Source organism: Leptodactylus fuscus, chromosome 2, assembly GCF_031893055.1.
Source record: "Leptodactylus fuscus isolate aLepFus1 chromosome 2, aLepFus1.hap2, whole genome shotgun sequence".
Taxonomy (NCBI): domain Eukaryota; kingdom Metazoa; phylum Chordata; class Amphibia; order Anura; family Leptodactylidae; genus Leptodactylus; species Leptodactylus fuscus.
Genome location: NC_134266.1, coordinates 134,880,222 through 134,898,850, shown reverse-complemented (window position 1 = coordinate 134,898,850; position 18,629 = coordinate 134,880,222). Strand labels below are relative to the sequence as shown.

General features: G+C 39.9%; 1 protein-coding gene across 1 annotated transcript in view; it reads left to right on the top strand.

The window, feature by feature from the left end:
* COL16A1 (collagen type XVI alpha 1 chain) overlaps positions 1 to 18,629 on the top strand; it is a 141,084-nt gene that overhangs the window by 86,967 nt on the left and 35,488 nt on the right. The window contains exons 22-39 of the mRNA XM_075263112.1: positions 1,338 to 1,373; positions 1,460 to 1,576; positions 2,734 to 2,769; positions 3,790 to 3,825; positions 5,059 to 5,130; positions 7,337 to 7,381; positions 12,190 to 12,225; positions 12,426 to 12,479; positions 12,581 to 12,703; positions 12,890 to 12,925; positions 13,024 to 13,131; positions 14,059 to 14,181; positions 14,256 to 14,309; positions 16,142 to 16,183; positions 16,306 to 16,341; positions 16,697 to 16,750; positions 17,791 to 17,859; positions 18,221 to 18,274. Coding sequence (XP_075119213.1) covers positions 1,338 to 1,373; positions 1,460 to 1,576; positions 2,734 to 2,769; positions 3,790 to 3,825; positions 5,059 to 5,130; positions 7,337 to 7,381; positions 12,190 to 12,225; positions 12,426 to 12,479; positions 12,581 to 12,703; positions 12,890 to 12,925; positions 13,024 to 13,131; positions 14,059 to 14,181; positions 14,256 to 14,309; positions 16,142 to 16,183; positions 16,306 to 16,341; positions 16,697 to 16,750; positions 17,791 to 17,859; positions 18,221 to 18,274 — 1,131 coding nt within the window. The remainder of the gene's footprint in view (positions 1 to 1,337; positions 1,374 to 1,459; positions 1,577 to 2,733; positions 2,770 to 3,789; positions 3,826 to 5,058; positions 5,131 to 7,336; positions 7,382 to 12,189; positions 12,226 to 12,425; positions 12,480 to 12,580; positions 12,704 to 12,889; positions 12,926 to 13,023; positions 13,132 to 14,058; positions 14,182 to 14,255; positions 14,310 to 16,141; positions 16,184 to 16,305; positions 16,342 to 16,696; positions 16,751 to 17,790; positions 17,860 to 18,220; positions 18,275 to 18,629) is intronic.

Here is an 18,629-nt window from a genome sequence, read left to right as displayed (position 1 = left end):
TTTTTTGCTGTATATGTGTACACATATCTGTATATGTATATGTCATGTTCTTTTTCCTTTTTTACAGGGGAGCCATGTATAATTTCTTTTACAACTGCATTTACACATACCTCCCAACTTTCAAAGGACAGAAAGAGGGACAGAATGAGCAGCACGATATATGGGCCGTAGCAAATTTAGGCTCAGTCATTTCCACTTAGAGATGAGTGAGTAGTATTCGATCGAATACCTCCCCTGCATAAGTATTGGTGTAAAAAAGCACCAGGGAAGGTGGGAGGAGCATCAAATTTTTACTGCCCCTCCCACCTTACCTGGCGCTTTTTTACACCAATACCTGTGCAGGGGAGGTACTCGATCAAATACTACTCGCTCATCTCTATTCCCATTCATTTGTCTTTATGCCCACACAAAGTATAACACCCTTAAAGTCACCCAAACATGGCATGCCTTCTCATTAAATTGTGCCCTCTAGTTGTCTTCACAGAATTATGTCCCCCCTCCAATTATTCCCACAGACTATAGCCTCTGTAAAGAGGAACCAACAGTTTAATGTCTGCTGACAGTTTAATGGCCCCCTCCAGCACGTCTTATTTTTGGCCACATTTGCAGTACAGACCAGTGTAGGGAATCATACAAGTCTTTTTGCGGATCAATATTTGCGGACAATAAAAACCAATATAGTCATGTGCAGGAGGCCTTATTGTGTCTAAAGCGAAACTAAGGCATGTAGAATTGGGTAATAAGGGTCAGTATACGGCCTTATTCAGATTTGGGGCCATATATTTAGACCCAAAACCGTGTCAGATCCCATGGCAGTGCAGGAAGGTTTTCCTATATTGTACTGGCAGGATTAGATCCTTTCTTTGGAGCTAAATAAACAGCCTCCACATGAAGCAAGGCAACAGAACAAGGCATAAAGCAAAATATGTACAAGGTTGTAAATAAACTAAAATTTAATATTGAACTATGGTTTAAGGCAGGACACAGTAGACTTTTCAGCGTTGCCTAGTAGTTGTTTTATGGCTCTATGTATTATATTTTTATGTTTGGCTTTGGATATGGTGACAGTTTTTTGGCCAATGTGAGTAATAAACCGCCTTGAAGTATGTGTATAGAAAATTGTATAGGATTGAACGCAGTATATTGTTTTTATGTACTGTAAATTTGTGTCCATATATCAACGAGTTCAAGACTGTAACTTCCTCCTATTCTTGCAATGTATATTGTAGACCAACCATAAAGCCCTCTGCTACAATAAGTATAGTATCTAACTAATTTTTATCAATCGCACCATTAGTTCAAATGTTTTTGATTTATTTTTGTTTCTTTTTTTGCAGGGCAAACCAGGAATCCCTGGATTTAAGGGAGAAAAGGTAAAGTGCCTTTTACTTTGTATTTATGTTATTATATAACAGTAAGAATACAGAGTAGATCTGTTTTTTTTTTTTGTTTCTTGCAGGGTGATCCATGTGAAGTTTGCCCAGCCATCAACACTGAAGACGGCACAGCAGTTATCAGTATGCCAGGCGTTAAGGGTCAGAAAGGTAGCCCTGGAACTGGAGAGCCAGGACCACCAGTAAGTACTGCATACAGAATGCTGATCTCGATAGTAATGAACATCCAATGCATAGTCTGTAAAAGGAGTCTGTCACCAGCATTCAGCATAACAACCTGTCCCACAGATAGATAGCTTGATTCAGTTGACCCTAAACTATGTTTTTCCATTATGAATCCAAGTTATTGCTTTTTTTGTCAATGTGCAAATGAGTTTTCTGGAGTAACAAACAGGGTATTGCCGGTTACTACTTTGGAACAATGGCAACCCCCATATTGCTCAAAAAGAGCTAATTTGCATATCAACAAACACAGTGATGTCTTGGCAATGAAGGCACTGATTCAAAAGGGGAAAACACTGTTTGATTCAGATGACCCTATCCTATCTGAGGGTTCTGGTGACAGACTCCATTTAAAGCAACCCCTTTGGCTCCCTCTTACTAAGTCTCATTACCCTCACAATATGTTTGGCAGTAACCTGATAATCTGCTTTTTCTCACTAGTGAATTAGTAGCCTGTACTTAATAATCATTATGTATTGGAAGTAATGACTTCATGGACTGACTTCTTGGTGAACCTGCGATATGTTTATACACAACAGCCAATATGAGGCAGGGCTACAGGAGGAGTGAGCAGTAGACTGAACCAATGAGGTGTGCCTTAAGGGCCCCTTCAGACGGAGGATATGCTGTCTGATTTTGAACGTGTAGACGTTCCGAATCAGCAGCGTTTAAGAGCAGGTCCCATTGCTTTCTATGGGAGCCGGCATACGTGCGCTCCCCATAGAAATGAATGGGCTGATTTTTCCCATTCATTTCTATGGGGAGCGCGTGTATGCCGGCTCCCATAGAAAGCAATGGGACCTGCTCTTAAACGCTGCTGATTCGGAACGTCTACACGCTCAAAATCAGACAGCGTATCCTCCGTCTGAAGGGGCCCTTAGACTACCTCAGAGTCCCTGTAGTTTGGAGATCATGACTGGACAGCTTCTTTAACCTAGTAATTCCCCTATGTGCCCAGATATTCCGAATAAACAAAACAGTTTGAAGTTTGGCAAGTGTTGGGTAATTGGTATACACTAAGAGGTCAAGAGTTAAATATAGGCCCATAACTTGGATATTTTATTTAAAAAAAGAAAAAAACATCATGCATGTGACTCTTATATTTTTTATTTTGCAGGGACCAGTGGGTGGACCAGGACCAAAAGGTGAACAGGTATACCTGGCGTGATTGGGGAAGCAAAAACAATCCATTCAGTCTTGTGTATTCTGACATACTCTGCGAGAAAGCTTCATAGATTATTCTTTTTTACACTTGATGTCTATTGTATAGTATTTCTATAGTGCTTTTCTCCACTCAGGCTAGATTCACATCCAATGGAGACTCTGTTGTAGAGTTTGCCGAAAATTGGCAGATAAAAATTTCTACGTGGAGGGCATTTTCTCTGCCACTTTCAGTTTAAAAACAACAGACGCCTGACAGACAGGCCTGACAGACCACACTATAGTGGCTTTGTGTGTAACCACTGTTTTAGAGTTCCATCACTCCGTTGTTCAGATTCCTTGACTGACCTGAACGACAAAGAGCCAGCGTCACTCACGTTACTGTACTTAGGTAGTCATGCTCATTTTCTTTTTATACCAAAATGCAAGAAAAATAATAACACTGCTAATCCTGTCGTTTATAAGAATCATTTGTGCTGTTCCGCATTTTATGTTCTTGTCAGGAGAGCTGTAAGGAAACTAATGTTACTGTTCTACTGGGTGCAATTGACTGGCAACAGGCATAGATCTATTGTATATAAAAGGGATTTAGTACTATATTTTCCGTTTTCTAGGTTTAGCTTGGAGCTAAAGGTGCTGATCTAAACATGTCTATCTTAAAGGGCAGTGCGCACACTTGAAAGTGACAGCTTTATTCCCATGTGAAATACCTGGCATGGAATGGCTGGTACTCATATATATTACCAGCTCTGCTTGATAGTGTGGGCCCTTCTGGATACAGTACGTACAGGACAGCGGAGACATCCCCATGGCAATTGTACCTTTTTTATTGTATCTTTAGAAATAAGCATTGTCAGAAATGATTCATGAGGGAGTTAGGCGGAATGCTATTTATTTTATATTCAGTATAAAAAAAGGAAAATGTGTGGAAAGTTCAGTTATTTTATATAAGAAGTCTATTGTTACATAAACATTCAACATATTAAATTAAGTGATTTTATCTTGAATACAGGGAACCCCAGGCATAAATGGACTGAAGGGTGAAAAGGTAAGGTGCTAAATTTAGTCTTGTATCAACAGGGTTACAAAGGGACAAGCTATAAAATAGGATTCTGTCAGCATCTAAGTACCTAAGTAGCTGTGCTATGCAACCTTTTGTTGAATTGTGAGAACATAAAGAACGGCTAAGTAGTACAGTATGTTACATTACACAAAATTATAGGCCTGGTCAAAATGCATTGAATGTTTTCCTATTTGGCCAGAAATTTGTGGTCGGTAATACTAAGCCGTGGCTGAGAACATCACAGCCGGTATGCAGGGATAAGAGCCAAATGTAAACTATTCCAAGCAATGCAATGGAGGTTACTGACATTACTAAAATCTCAGCCATAACAGTTTCATGAAATGAGTACTGCCTAATAGTCTACTGTACTTGTATATACACAAACCCGGCAGCTGTATACTAGTTTTTAAAGAGAACCCCCTTAAAAATCAACTTATCATGATTAAAGCAGAAAATGACATCTTTGCAGAAAAAAATAAATCTTAAAATATTTCAGTTTTCACTCTAGCTAGTAGAGCACACATATTAATCTTTCTACAGCTTACATGTCAGAGTTGCTGTGTAGTCTGGGATAAGTCCAGCAGAGGGTGGGGATTTAATGGCTGCTCTATTGTGCTGCTGGAGTCCTAGAAAGTTCAGGATAGCAATATTTTATAGGCAGACAAATCACTATATGCAACTCCTTTGTCACTTCCTTGACTCTGGTAGAAAGGACTATACTCCTTTACCCCCGAATACATTTCTAATATCATTAAAGGCATATTACTGTGAGACATACTGTATGTATCACCTAACAAGAACTGTGACTCCCATCAACCATTAGAAATGTGATCTTGTCACTTCCAACCACATGACCCTGGAGTTTGTATAGAGCTTTGTGGCTTCGTCAAGCCAAAAAAACTTTGAGAGTCAACTGTTTAGCTAAGTCTCATACAGTTTTTATGGAGTAGTAGCGCTTACAATTAACTGCTGATTGATAATGAATTATTTTCTCCATGTACGAGTGACATATGAGTGATAGGTAATGTTTCTTGCTGAAATATCCATTTCATTTCCACGCATACAGTAAATGAAATTGTTAGTTGGTCCAGTCTTATTTAAAGCGTATCTTCCATCCTCTGTAATACAAGGGTTTATTATCATTGCTTTAGCTTCATATCTCACCATATTGGGCTCCTTTAGGAGTATTTGTTTTTAATTTTAGTCTTTCTGCTCTAGGGAGAGTCATGTACTTCTTGCCAACAAATTCCAAGTCCAAGTGGTATACAGACTGGTGTAACTGGCCTACGAGTAAGTAACTATTTTACTTTTAGAATAGACAAGACACATTTTGGTTGTATTCTTGGTACCTTATATGCTTAAGTTTGTAAGCTAAAACATGGGGTCAGCATTTACGAGAACAAAAAAGAATTTAAACCATTTTTTATTAAAACTGAAAAAAATAAAAGTCTCTACATGGATCTTTGTAAAATAGCCTAATAGGACAACCCTACAAAAGAGTAATACCATTTCCTTCTGTCACCATAATGTTCATGAAAGCATACCATACCATTCTACCTGACATCTCTCTATACACAGATGTGGCTTGAGAAAGGTCTGCCGTGACCGAAATGTCACCAACTTGATCTAAAAACAATTATTTATGTCTAAATTGTAACTTTTGGACAATTTTCTACCTACATACCTAGCTCTGCTGAGCAAATAAACTACATTTGTGCAGTCCCTTGGGTGTGTCCAGGTTTCCTCTACATGTACAGTGGAACAGGCACACTTACACAGTGTAAGGTCCCAAAGCATAATGTCATACACTATGTAGTGGCTGTGCCTGGTGACTGCACCTCAGTGCCATGCAACTGAATGGGAGAGAATTGCAGTAACCAGGCACACTCACTAAGCAGTGTATGCAGCCGTGCTTCCAGCCAGTTCATAGTATACTGAGCAGGGTCTGCTTCTGATACATGGTGGACCCTCCACGAGGTAATCATTGTAGGAGCTGAGAATAAGACCTGTTCTGATCTGCTATTGATCATCCATTTTAACATGTATATCATCAATTGTAAAATTCTGAAAACCATTTTTGACGTTCACTATGTCAGAATCATATTTTCTTGATCACTTCCAGCTACTTCCAATAAACTTTTAAAGGGGCTCGTTATATTGTCTGATTGGCAATCCACATAATATTTATAGCTGACTATTCGCAGTGTCTGTTTTTACCTGTTTCAATAAGTCACAAATCACATGTTTTTCTAGCAATGGGAGCTGTGCAAAGAGGAGGTCTCTCACTTCTGCCTGCAGACACCATTGAGAAGTTGAGATTTATCACATGACCTCAGAATCATCCCTCTTCTTCTGCCCTATCTATACTGTCATAATACTTACCTGCTCCTGTTTAAAGGTTGTCAAAATAAGGTTACTAAATGACGATGTTGCCACATCCTAGAAAAATGTTCCTGACCTAACTCTAACCCTAGATTTACACTTGTGAAAATTGGTCCGTGTGTACTGGATTTACCGGCCTGAATTTCATGCCAGAAGTCCATGGCTCCCAGCAACATACTGTGCCATACTGTTATTTATACAGGGCAGTATGTTGCAGGGAGGCATGGACTCCTAGCATCATAGGTAACTGTGATCCTGGGATTCCCTCTCCTGGCATGAAGTTCAGGCTGGTAAATCCGGCAAACACACTGACTGAGTTTCACAAAGGATACTTGGTCGTGTGATTCTAACCTTAGGCCTCTTGAAGAAAACTGAGTCCTCACGATGGGAAATGGATATTAACGGACAATTTTAATTGTTTTTGTACCGTGTTAGTCAGTGGGTATGAAATATTAAAAAAAAATTAAAAAAAACTTGCAAGTCTTCAGTAGGTGATACCTTTTTTAATGGCTAACTTATAATGATGACAGAATATGATGTTTCGAAGCTTCTAGGCTTCTTCTTCAGATATATCTAAAAACACTTTCTGAAGGCTGCATATTTATGTATAACTGGATACATAGGGATAGGATTTCAGGAGGGAGGGGGGAAGAGGCTTATTTTAATGGAGTTTCTATCTGTCAAAAAGATCACTATCTAAAATCATTATTGTGCTATTACACATTGTAGAAGCCTTATCATTATTAGCACCTAAGCATCTTGGTTACTCAGATACAACTGTCTGCATTACAGTATCTACCATTGTGGAATGTATTAGGCCCAGGTCATTTTCTCATGCTCAGATCACATACTTGTACAAAAAATAACTGAGATTTTCTATATGACCAACGCTAAAGATTCTTGTTAAAATGACCCTGTTGCACAATGAGTGACATGACCAATTCAGCTTACTACATCTATGCTTCCTTCTATACCTACATGATATTGATAGCATGGTGGACTCTAAGTTGTGTCTCTCAAGAATATCTGAGTGAGCATAGTGCATGCAGTTCCCTACTAATATAGTCATAAATATGAATAATGCAAGACTAACTAAAACTTTTTTTTGAAACAGGGACTACCTGGTGCAACTGGGCCATCTGGAGCCAAAGGAGATAAGGTACTGTAAATCCACAATATAATTTATATTACATACAGTGATATAAAAATAGATATATTATATCAAATATAGTTTTATGTGGAAATTTCTCATTCATTGGTTTTGAACATATTGCTCAAGGTAGAACCAGACAAAAGGCTCTGTGGGCTGGGTTGATATGCTGGACTCTGGTGACACACTCAATCAAAATTGATGGGTTTTTGGAGGGGAGGTTTATACTTGTCAACTTGTTCAAATAATATGGCTAATGGTAGGTCAAAGGTAAACTGATCTCTGAATGAGCGGTAAGCTTTTATTTTCTTAGACACAACAAAAGGTTACCGTTCACTTGAAGAACAAGAGCAAATGTACATATTATTTTTAAAATGGGTGGATGGATTAAAAAAGAGCCAAATTGATCAGATGCACAGCGGAAATCAAGTGATATATGGAATTTAGAAATTTGTACTTGGTGAAAGAACATGTTGAAGTTGGCCATATACACACAGTGCCTTGCGAAAGTATTCGGCCCCCTTCAACTTTTCAACCTTTTGCCACATTTCAGGCTTCAAACATAAAGGTATAAAATTTAAATTTGGGGGGGAAGAATCAACAACAAGTGGGACACAATTGTGAAGTGGAATGAAATTTATTGAATATTGGACAAAGAAAAAACTGAAAAATTGAGCGTGCAAAATTATTCGGCCCCCTTGCATTAATACTTTGTAGCGCCAGCTTTTGCTGCGATTATAGCTGCAAGTCGCTTTTGGTATGTCTCTATCAGTTATGCACATCGAGAGACTGAAATTCTTGCCCATTCTTCTTTGCAAAAGAGCTGGAGCTCAGTGAGGTTGGATGGAGAGCTTTTGTGAACAGCAGTTTTCAGCTCTTTCCACAGATTCTCGATTGGATTCAAGTCTGGACTTGGACTTGGCCATTCTAACACCTGGATACGTTTATTTGTGAACCATTCCATTGTAGATTTGTGCAGTTTATGCCTGATTGTTGTCCTATGGACAGACTCTCCCACCTCAGCTGTAAATCTCTGCTGTTCATCCAGAGTGATCATGGGCCTCTTGGCTGCATCTCTGATCAGTCTTCTCCTTGTTTGAGATGAAAGTTTAGAGGGACGGCCGGGTCTTGGTACATTTGCAGTGGTCTGATGCTCCTTCTATTTCAATATGATTGCTTGCACAGTGCTCCTTGGGATGTTTAAAGCTTGGGAAATCTTTTTGTATCCAAATCCGGCTTTAAACTTCTCCACAACAGTATCTCGGACCTGCCTGGTGTGTTCCTTGGTCTTCATGATGCTCTCTGCGCTTTAAACAGAACCCTGAGCCTATCACAGAGCAGGTGCATTTATATGGAAACTTGTCACACACAGGTGGATTCTAATTATCACCATTAGAGATGAGCGAACACTAAAGTGTCCGAGGTTCGAAATCCGATTCGAACAGCCGCACACTGTTCGAGTGTTCGAACGGATTTCGAACCCCATTATAGTCTATGGGGGGAAATGCTTGTTTCAGGGGTAGGCAACATTCAATAAAATCATACTTACCAAGTCCAAGACTGACGGTTGGGCTGGATTCTGCTTGAAGTCTTCTCCCGGCGCAGGGTCCCCGCGTCCTCTTCCGGGTGGAATTCACTTTGCCTAGGCATCCGGCCTAGGCAGAGCCGACTGCTCATGCGTGTGCGGCTCTGCCCAGGCCCGACGCCTGAGCAGAGCCGACTGCACATGCGCATGCATGCCCACGCATGCGCTGTCGGCTCTGCCTAGGCCGGATGCCTAGGCAGAGTGAATTCCACCCGGAAGAAGACGCGGGGACGCAACCCGGAGAAGTCTTTGGAAAGGTAAGAGAAGAACTAGCGTTGATTGGCAGAATGTATAGCATTCTGCCAATCAATGCTGGTTCTGCATCGAACATTAAACTTTGAACAGCTAGTAGTGTTCGATCGAGTACGAGTATTTCGAATACCGTAGTATTCGATCGAACATCTACTCGATCAAACACTACTCGCTCATCTCTAATCACCATCAGTCACTTAGGACAACATTGGGTCATTTAGAGATCCTCACTGAACTGAACAGAGTGAGTTTGCTGCACTGGACAGTAAAGTGGATGTATAATTTTGTACGGCCCACTTTTCAGTTTTTTTCTTAGTTAAAAAGTTTAAAATATCCAATAAATTTCGTTCCACTTCACAATTGTGTCCCACTTGTTGATTCTTCCCAAAAAAATGTAAATGTTATAGCTTTATGTTTGAAACCTGAAATGTGGCAAAAGGTTGAAAAGTTCAAGGCACTGTAATATAATTGGCTGCAAGGCAACCATTCATTCACTGGATTATTTGTATGAAGGATTCCACCAGTGACACCTGGTGCATTCACACAGAGTAAACACGTACTCATTTTGGCAAAATACACGTGTAAAAATAAGACTCCCATTGACTTCAATGACATTTTTTACACGTGTAAAAAAAACTATGTCAAAATACACGTGTAAAATGTCTTATTTTTACACGTGTATTCTTTACACGTGCACGTGTGTTTACTCCGGGTGAATGGACCCTTAGACTAAACTGGCCTATCAGTTTTAAGGAGCATATTGCACATATACACTCACCGGCCACTTTATTAGGTACACCATGCTAGTAACGGGTTGGACCCCCTTTTGCCTTCAGAACTGCCTCAATTCTTCGTGGCATAGATTCAACAAGGTGCTGGAAGCATTCCTCAGAGATTTTGGTCCATATTGACATGATGGCATCACACAGTTGCCACAGATTTGTCGGCTGCACATCCATGATGCGAATCTCCCGTTCCACCACATCCCAAAGATGCTCTATTGGATTGAGATCTGGTGACTGTGGAGGCCATTGGAGCACAGTGAACTCATTGTCATGTTCAAGAAACCAGTCTGAGATGATTCCAGCTTTATGACATGGCGCATTATCCTGCTGAAAGTAGCCATCAGATGTTGGGTACATTGTGGTCATAAAGGGATGGACATGGTCAGCAACAATACTCAGGTAGGCTTTGGCGTTGCAACAATGCTCAATTGGTACCAAGGGGCCCAAAGAGTGCCAAGAAAATATTCCCCACACCATGACACCACCACCACCAGCCTGAACCGTTGATACAAGGCAGGATGGATCCATGCTTTCATGTTGTTGATGCCAAATTCTGACCCTACCATCCGAATGTCGCAGCAGAAATCGAGACTCATCAGACCAGGCAACGTTTTTCCAATCTTCAATTGTCCAATTTCGATGAGCTTGTGCAAATTGTAGCCTCAATTTCCTGTTCTTAGCTGAAAGGAGTGGCACCCGGTGTGGTCTTCTGCTGCTGTAGCCCATCTTCCTCAAAGTTCGACGTACTGTGCGTTCAGAGATGCTCTTCTGGCTACCTTGGTTGTAACGGGTGTCTATTTGAGTCACTGTTGCCTTTCTATCAGCTCGAACCAGTCTGGCCATTCTCCTCTGACCTCTGGCATCAACAACGCATTTCCGCCCACAGAACTGCCGCTCACTGGATGTTTTTTCTTTTTCGGACCATTCTCTGTAAACCCTAGAGATGGTTGTGCGTGAAAATCCCAGTAGATCAGCAGTTTCTGAAATACTCAGACCAGCCCTTCTGGCACCAACAACCATGCCACGTTCAAAGGCACTCAAATCACCTTTCTTCCCCATACTGATGCTTGGTTTGAACTGCAGGAGATTGTCTTGACCATGTCTACATACCTAAATGCACTGAGTTGCCGCCATGTGATTGGCTGATTAGAAATTAAGTGTTAACGAGCAGTTGGACAGGTGTACCTAATAAAGTGGCCAGTGAGTGTAGTATGTCTGCCCAGCAATTCTTATGCTACATGTACCGTATCTCTTATCTAATGGTCACTGACAGAAATGTTTTGCTTGTTAATTTTATATGTTTAATTCTCACCTATTGATACTATTCAACATTAAAGGGGTTGTTCAAGAGTTCAGTAAATTATAATAGTTGCAAGAAAAAGTTATAAAAAGAATCAAACAGTACTCACTAGATAAATCCCCCATAAATCCAGCACAGATATTCTGGTAGTCCTGCAGTGATGATATACCAAACCAACACATCACTAATGCCTTATCATTCATGTGCCTACATGCTGATCTCACCACTAATGCCAGTGACTGGCTTTGACCTTGTGCCAATATGGCCCTTAATGCTCCCAGAAAATAAAGTCAGAGATCTCTTTAGCTGGAGTGGTGAGAGATTTAACAGGTCAGTATTGTTTGCTTTTAATTTTATAAAATTTCTTGCAACTACTTTCATTTGTTCGACTTTAGAAGCCTTCTTCTGTCATTAGTAGTCTATGCACAGCTTTTTTTCTAATAGTAATGAGAACATCAAAGCTATCTCTTAACTCACCATTATGTACAATGTGTGTAATTAGAATCTCCTGAAGATCTTCCTTATTAATTGTATTAATCAGTAATTTCACTTAGTCCAAGTAATTGTTAAACAAATTGGGAGGATAACAGAGCTACTAAACATTGTATCTTTGGCTACATGCTGGGTTGCTGATGTTATCACTTATTAGGTTATTGCCTGCTACTTGTTATTGCTGCATGGTTTTCTATGGCCAGTAACAATTACCAAGCAATAATCAATAAACGTAAGAAGTAAAGAATCGACGTCCGGTCCATCGTGAAGCCAAAACCACATTGCATGCCACATTTAGTGGCTATGTACCTTTAGTGCAGAGACCTGTCATGCCTGTTAGCATTGTAAGGTTGCCTCTATATCAATAATCAACTTATTTATTAGTGTGATATTCTCTTATTAGGGAGACAGTGGTGAACAAGGACCAGCAGGGATACCAGTAAGTAAAATCTTGCAGCTCATGTGTTCTCTGCCATACATGTATTCAGTGCACACTCAGACTAGGGAAGACATTATAGTGGTAGGTTGGTCCACATGTCTGCAGTACTTTAATATTCACAAATAAACTTTTAACCATAACGTTTTTTATTGATCACTGTGTTATAAAGCAATAACCATAGGAACTTGAGTATCTTACAGGGTATTCCAGGAGAACTGGGGAACACAGGACCTTCAGGACCAAAAGGAGAGAAGGTTAGATATCATTTATTTCCCCATATCTATTATCTTCTTTTGGTCTGTCTTGATAGATCATATATCTACAGCATTACTTATCAATCTCTCTTCCATTACAGGGAGAGCCTTGTACCTTATGTCCAGCTCTCCCCGCTGAACAAGTACAGCATGAGACTGTTGTAGCAATTCCAGGACATAAAGGCGAACCAGGGGAACCTGGAATTGGACTTCCAGGGAGAAACGTGAGTTTCATGTACATGCAGGAAATGCATGACATCGAGCAGATAATGTGTATAAAGATAAAATCAATGGGAATACGATCATGAATTCATAATGGTTTCTGTGTAATAATTATTCAGTTCTGCACATTAAGTTGTAGATTTGCAGTTGTATCATTTTGACTGGTCCGTTCTTTGATTTCTCTCTAGGGTATTCCAGGTGGGCCTGGCATGAAAGGACAAAAGGTAAGTGATGACACATTGAAAGAAAAATGAAAATGATCAAACCACTATGGAAAATTCTTATTAATGGCACTGAATTGTTATATTTGCTTCTAATACAGGGTGCGGCTGGCATTACCGGAGATGCAGGAATACCAGGAACTGCAGGTGTACCAGGTTTACCCGGCGAACCAGGAATCCAGGGACCTATTGGAATAAAAGGTGAAAAGGTATGTATATGATATCAATGTCTTTTTTAATGCTTAGATCTGTTGCAGTTATAACACAGAAAAAAACATGTATTTCATGATATAGGAAACATTTGTAATAACTAAAATATGTATTTGAAAGTGTTCCATACATAAAAATCATTGGCAGCATATCCAAATTAACCTACAAAAATGAAAGGGTTTGTCTCATTAAAGACAGAGGACAGAGAATAAGTGTCTATAATAGGACAACCCCTTTAATTCCCAAAGACAAAGCTCCACTCTGTGAATCAACACAAAATGAAATAAATACAATGGTACAAATACACAGACCAAATAAGGTATTATAGTGATATATATGTCTTTATTGATTATTCATAATCTGATCTGATCTGACCATTAGAAGACTTCCAGATTACATATATGGATATACATATATATAGATAAATACTTAGTATTGCTAAAAAAAATCTCAGTCTCGAGTCCTGACATTCCTTTTCCACTATCAAGTGTCTTCCATGTTTTCTTTGCGAATCCATATTTTCAGTTTTACTGGTAGCACACATTGCTTGTGCAGATGTAGCACAGTTGAAGTTGACTTTCCAGACCATGGTACTGCAGATGAACTCCCATTCACTTGAATGGGAGCTAAGGTGTAGTAACTTGATTCAGCCACTACACAGAGAACAGCGCTGTCTGCTTCCTGCTTCATTCTTTGTGTATCAGCTGCTGAGAATCACTGTTAGGTGGGTGTGCCACGACACCTGTCAATCTCATATGGAACAGTGCCACTCTTTTCCATTGGTTATATCTGTTATTGCAGGTCAGACACATTCACTACAGTAAAATTTTGTGTAAATAAAATGTTAGGCTACCACTACCACTACTACTATAAAATAATGCTGAAAGTCCAGAATCAATCTAATATTTATCATATGTTGTTTGCAGGGAGATGCCTGTGATTCCTGTCCAGTAAAAATAAATGAATTTTCAGATGTCATTGGCATACCTGGAAATCCAGGAGCTAAAGGAGATCAAGGACCTCCAGGAGTGGGACAGACAGGAAGGCCAGTGAGTTATATCCCATCACAATATTTGCAATGTCTTACCACACTTTTTACCTAAACAGAGACTTTTTTTTTAAGGGTCAGCCTGGTTTACCTGGTGTTCAGGGTCCACAAGGAATAAAGGGAGCCCAGGTGAGTAGCAGCCGTCCTGACCACCACAGCTTCTCACTTTTAGCACTCTATATATTGCACGCATGGTGGCTCAGTGGTCAGCACTGGTGCCTTGTACTATGGCCCAGGGCTCCATTGAGAGCAAGGGCAGCATGGAGTTTCTCTGTATTCCTCTTGTTTGTGTGGGATTTCTTCAGGTACAGTACTCAAGTTTTATGTGACTGGTCTGGTGAGTTATTTTCAGGGACTGATTTATGTGTATTCTTTATTTTCCATTAATTATTTAGAATCGTCATATTATGAAGCGCCATCTGGAATGGATTAAGGCTAGAGTCACATGACTAAGTTTCATGCACTTGGCCTGTGTGTGCAGCGGATTTACCAGCCTGAACATCATGGGACTCCGAGCATAATAGTTATACTGTATATGCGTTTAAGAGTCCCTACATCCCAGCAACATACTGTCCTGTAGTGATTGTAGTAATGGACAATATGTCCCAGCCCCGGCATGATGTTACCCTAAGGCTACCATGGACCCTAGGTTGTATGAATATCATAGGACCCCATCTGACACAAAAGAAAAAAAACAACAAAAAGACAAAACAGCAAGCAAATAGAAAGGTCTTTCCATCTGGCGTTTTATGTCCATTGTTTTGTGTAATCCTATGCAGGGGTTATTTATGTAGGGTAAAAGAAATGGCTGTTGCAAACACCAAAATATTTAGAACTAAAAATGATTAAGATTAATAGGGGTGCCCAAACTTTTTCATAGGACTGTATGTGGCACTGTGTGGGGGCTATTTATGCAGGGGAAGAGAAATGATACCGTGCAGGGGTGTTTGTACAGGGTAAGAAAAGTGGTATTGTCCAGGGGCTACATAGGCAGAATAAAAGGAGAGTTATTTTGCAGAGGTATTTATACAGGGTAAAGGAAGTTTTATTGTACAGGGGCTATTTACACAGGCCAATAAAAGTGATACTGTGCAGGAGCTATTTATGCAGGATAAAATAAGTGATACTGTGCAGTGGCTATTTACCCAGGTCAAGAGAAGTGGTACTGTGTCAGGGTTATTTATGCAAGGTAAAAGATGTGATACTGTGCAGTGCAGCGATCATATATAGGATAAGAGATGAGCAACATTCACAGACAGGCAGACAAACCAACCAACACAACTACCTTTACCCATCCTACATCTTCTCTCTGAGCAGATCCTGGATATATTTGTGTCCGGAGCTTGTACACATGTCTGCAGGAATGTATACTCCTTTCTACTTGTATAGGGCTAAATTAACCTTAGTGGGTGGTTTGGACTGCCATGGGAGCCCCAGGAACATTGGGCCCCAGAAGGCCACCCAAACTACCTATATTATGATTGGGAGTGGAGCCTTTCACTTCTAGAATGTGAGCGGAAACTGAAGACAGTGCCCAGACAAAAATCAATGGATCGCAGGAAAAAAATACAAAATCCACCTATACACTTTCGTCATAAGATTTAAACTCCAGAGCACTAGAGGGCATATTTCTGAACTATACAGTTTTTAGATTATCCTGCAAGATGGACCTCAATTAGGGTGTATTTTATATGGTTGTTCCCTAAACTTTGCATTTCTGGGCAGATCAGGGTAGGGATTACAAATGCAATGTGGCAAGGCTACAGTGACCAACCAATTTTTAGCTTTGGAGAGATAGTCGTAAAGCTACATGTGCTTGCTTATAAATATTGCAGAGTACTTTTAGCAGAGTACAGTACTGGATGAAAATACAATGACTTGCTGCCTTGACTTTTGGACAGTGTTCAGACATTTTGTATTTTGCCTTTGTATTTTATGTGTATCTTTATTTTCCCAACCAGGGAGAACCAGGGCCTCCAGGTGAAGGAAAAAGAGGGCCACAGGCAAGTGGAAATATGAAACTTGAAAATATTTTATTATTAAAGACCATTAGATGGTTAGTAAATATAATAATCATCAGTAGCATCAGCAATAATGCTGACAACAACCTTGTCTATTTTCCTAGGGTGAGAAAGGAGATTTTGGCATACCTGGAAAAACTGTGAGTACTATCATCCATAATCATGAATGAGGTCTCAGGCATATAAGCATATGATCATGTACAGGATCCCATATTGCACTGCATGACTCTAAATGTACACAAAGAGATTTTTTTCTTAAAGTTTTCCAAGGAACCCAAGAGCCGCAACGTTTGTGAGCATACAATGGTACAGTACGAGGCTCTGAATATGACCATATAGCATCACATTCAATATTGCATAGGCAGCACTTTAGACACCTACTGATCATTCTGAAAATATCTCAGCTATATTATATCAATGTATTAAATATTATAAATATTATAATATGTATATACATTATTTTTCCAATGACATAACTGTTAACTATAATTATAGGGACCACCAGGCCCACAGGGCCCTCCTGGATATACTGGCCTTAAAGGTGAAAAGGTGAGTGTGCAGAATAAATGTTGACAGACAGAAAAAAAGATTAGATACTAGTCTGCTATTGCTGTCTTAGGGTGAATTCACACTGAGTAAACGCTAGCTTATTCTGAACGTAAAACACGTTCAGAATAAGCGGCGTCTAAAGCAGCTCCATTCATTTCTATGGGAGCGGGGATACGAGCGCTCCCCATAGAAATGAATGGGCTGCTTCTTTCACTCCGTGCAGTCCCATTGAAGTGAATGGGGAGTGCCGGCGTATACGGCAAGCTCTGCTCATGCCGGAGCGTACACGCCGGCACTCCCCATTCACTTCAATGGGACTGCACGGAGTGAAAGAAGCAGCCCATTCATTTCTATGGGGAGCGCTCGTATACCGGCTCCCATAGAAATGAATGGAGCTGCTTTAGACGCCGCTTATTCTGAACGTGTTTTACGTTCAGAATAAGCTAGCGTTTACTCAGTGTGAATTCACCCTTAGACTAAGGTCACACATAGCGGGCTGCAGTAAAAAAGTGCTGCAGGAAAAATCATGGTGGAAATGCAGCTTTTTTTTTCCCACATCACTTTTCACAGAAAGTCTGCAAAGATTTCCTCTGCGGACATCTCTGCTTCAATTGTACTGTAAGATTTATTGACATGCTGCAATTTCAAAAAACGTGATGGATTTGGAAATTTTTCTGCAATGTGTGGATAGGATTTGCTATTTTGCAGGGACTGTAAAACACTGGCATTCTCACCACAGCAAAATCGCAACTTATACGTCACGTGGGGCCCCGGCTTGTGTTTTATGAACTGGATCAGTAGAACATAACTAGTGTTTGACAAGTGATCCATACAGTACATGTCAATCTGTCTTATCAGTAGCTGATCTTCTCATTCTAACAATTTAGATTTGTTTGTTATTGCAATATGTAAAATCTGTATATATATATATATATATATATATATATATATATATATACAAATAAATGTAACATTATATGTAACAAAAGGAACAAAACATATTGTAGTAGAATTAAATTAATGGAGTATAAATTCTGCAGGGAAATACTGGACAAAAAGGCGCCACTGGAGCTCCTGGAATACCTGGCATGGGAGCCATGGGACCCCCGGTAAGTACAGTGGATATTGATATACAATTTATTTTAAACCTTTGAATTGACACCAGATATTTAGAGGTTTTCCAGAACTTTGCATTGTTGACCTATTCTGATCATCAGAAACTCGCACAGTCACACCCATTTGTAAATACTCTTTATTCTGCTGATCATTAGGGACTCAGGGGACATGTAGACATGTCATTTTTTTTCAACCTGAGTAAATATGTAATGAATGTAACTATGCAATATTTATTTCCCTGACATTTCTTCCTGCTATTTTGTTTTGGATGGAACCATCTGGTATATTGTAAATGTATAGGCTAAATAATTCAGGTTTTGTTTTATTTAATGTTTTATTTTTTTTTTCTAACAGGGACAGGATGGAACCCCAGGCAAACCTGGATACCCAGGAAGTAATGGTAGAACAGTAAGTTACAGAACCATACTGTATATCTTTAAGCCTTTCATTATGTTCCTGCCACCAAGAACCTCGAAAGACTTTGATACAGATCTGAAATGTCAGATTGGTTCACACCTGTGCAACGGTGTCCAGTCTTCAGCTCTGCTTGGGGACCTAAAAGTGGAAACCCAACCTGCTTTTAAAGCAGTTACCTGTGGAAATAGACTGTAATGGAGTCCGTCTGAAAAATGCAGAAAGAAAAATGGTGCTTGTAAGACTTTTCTCTCCGCATTTTTCAAGTGGAATGGGGGACGGAATCCACGAACAGCCATAGGTATAACACATGACCTGGCAGAGCAAATGCTATCAGATAACTTCATTA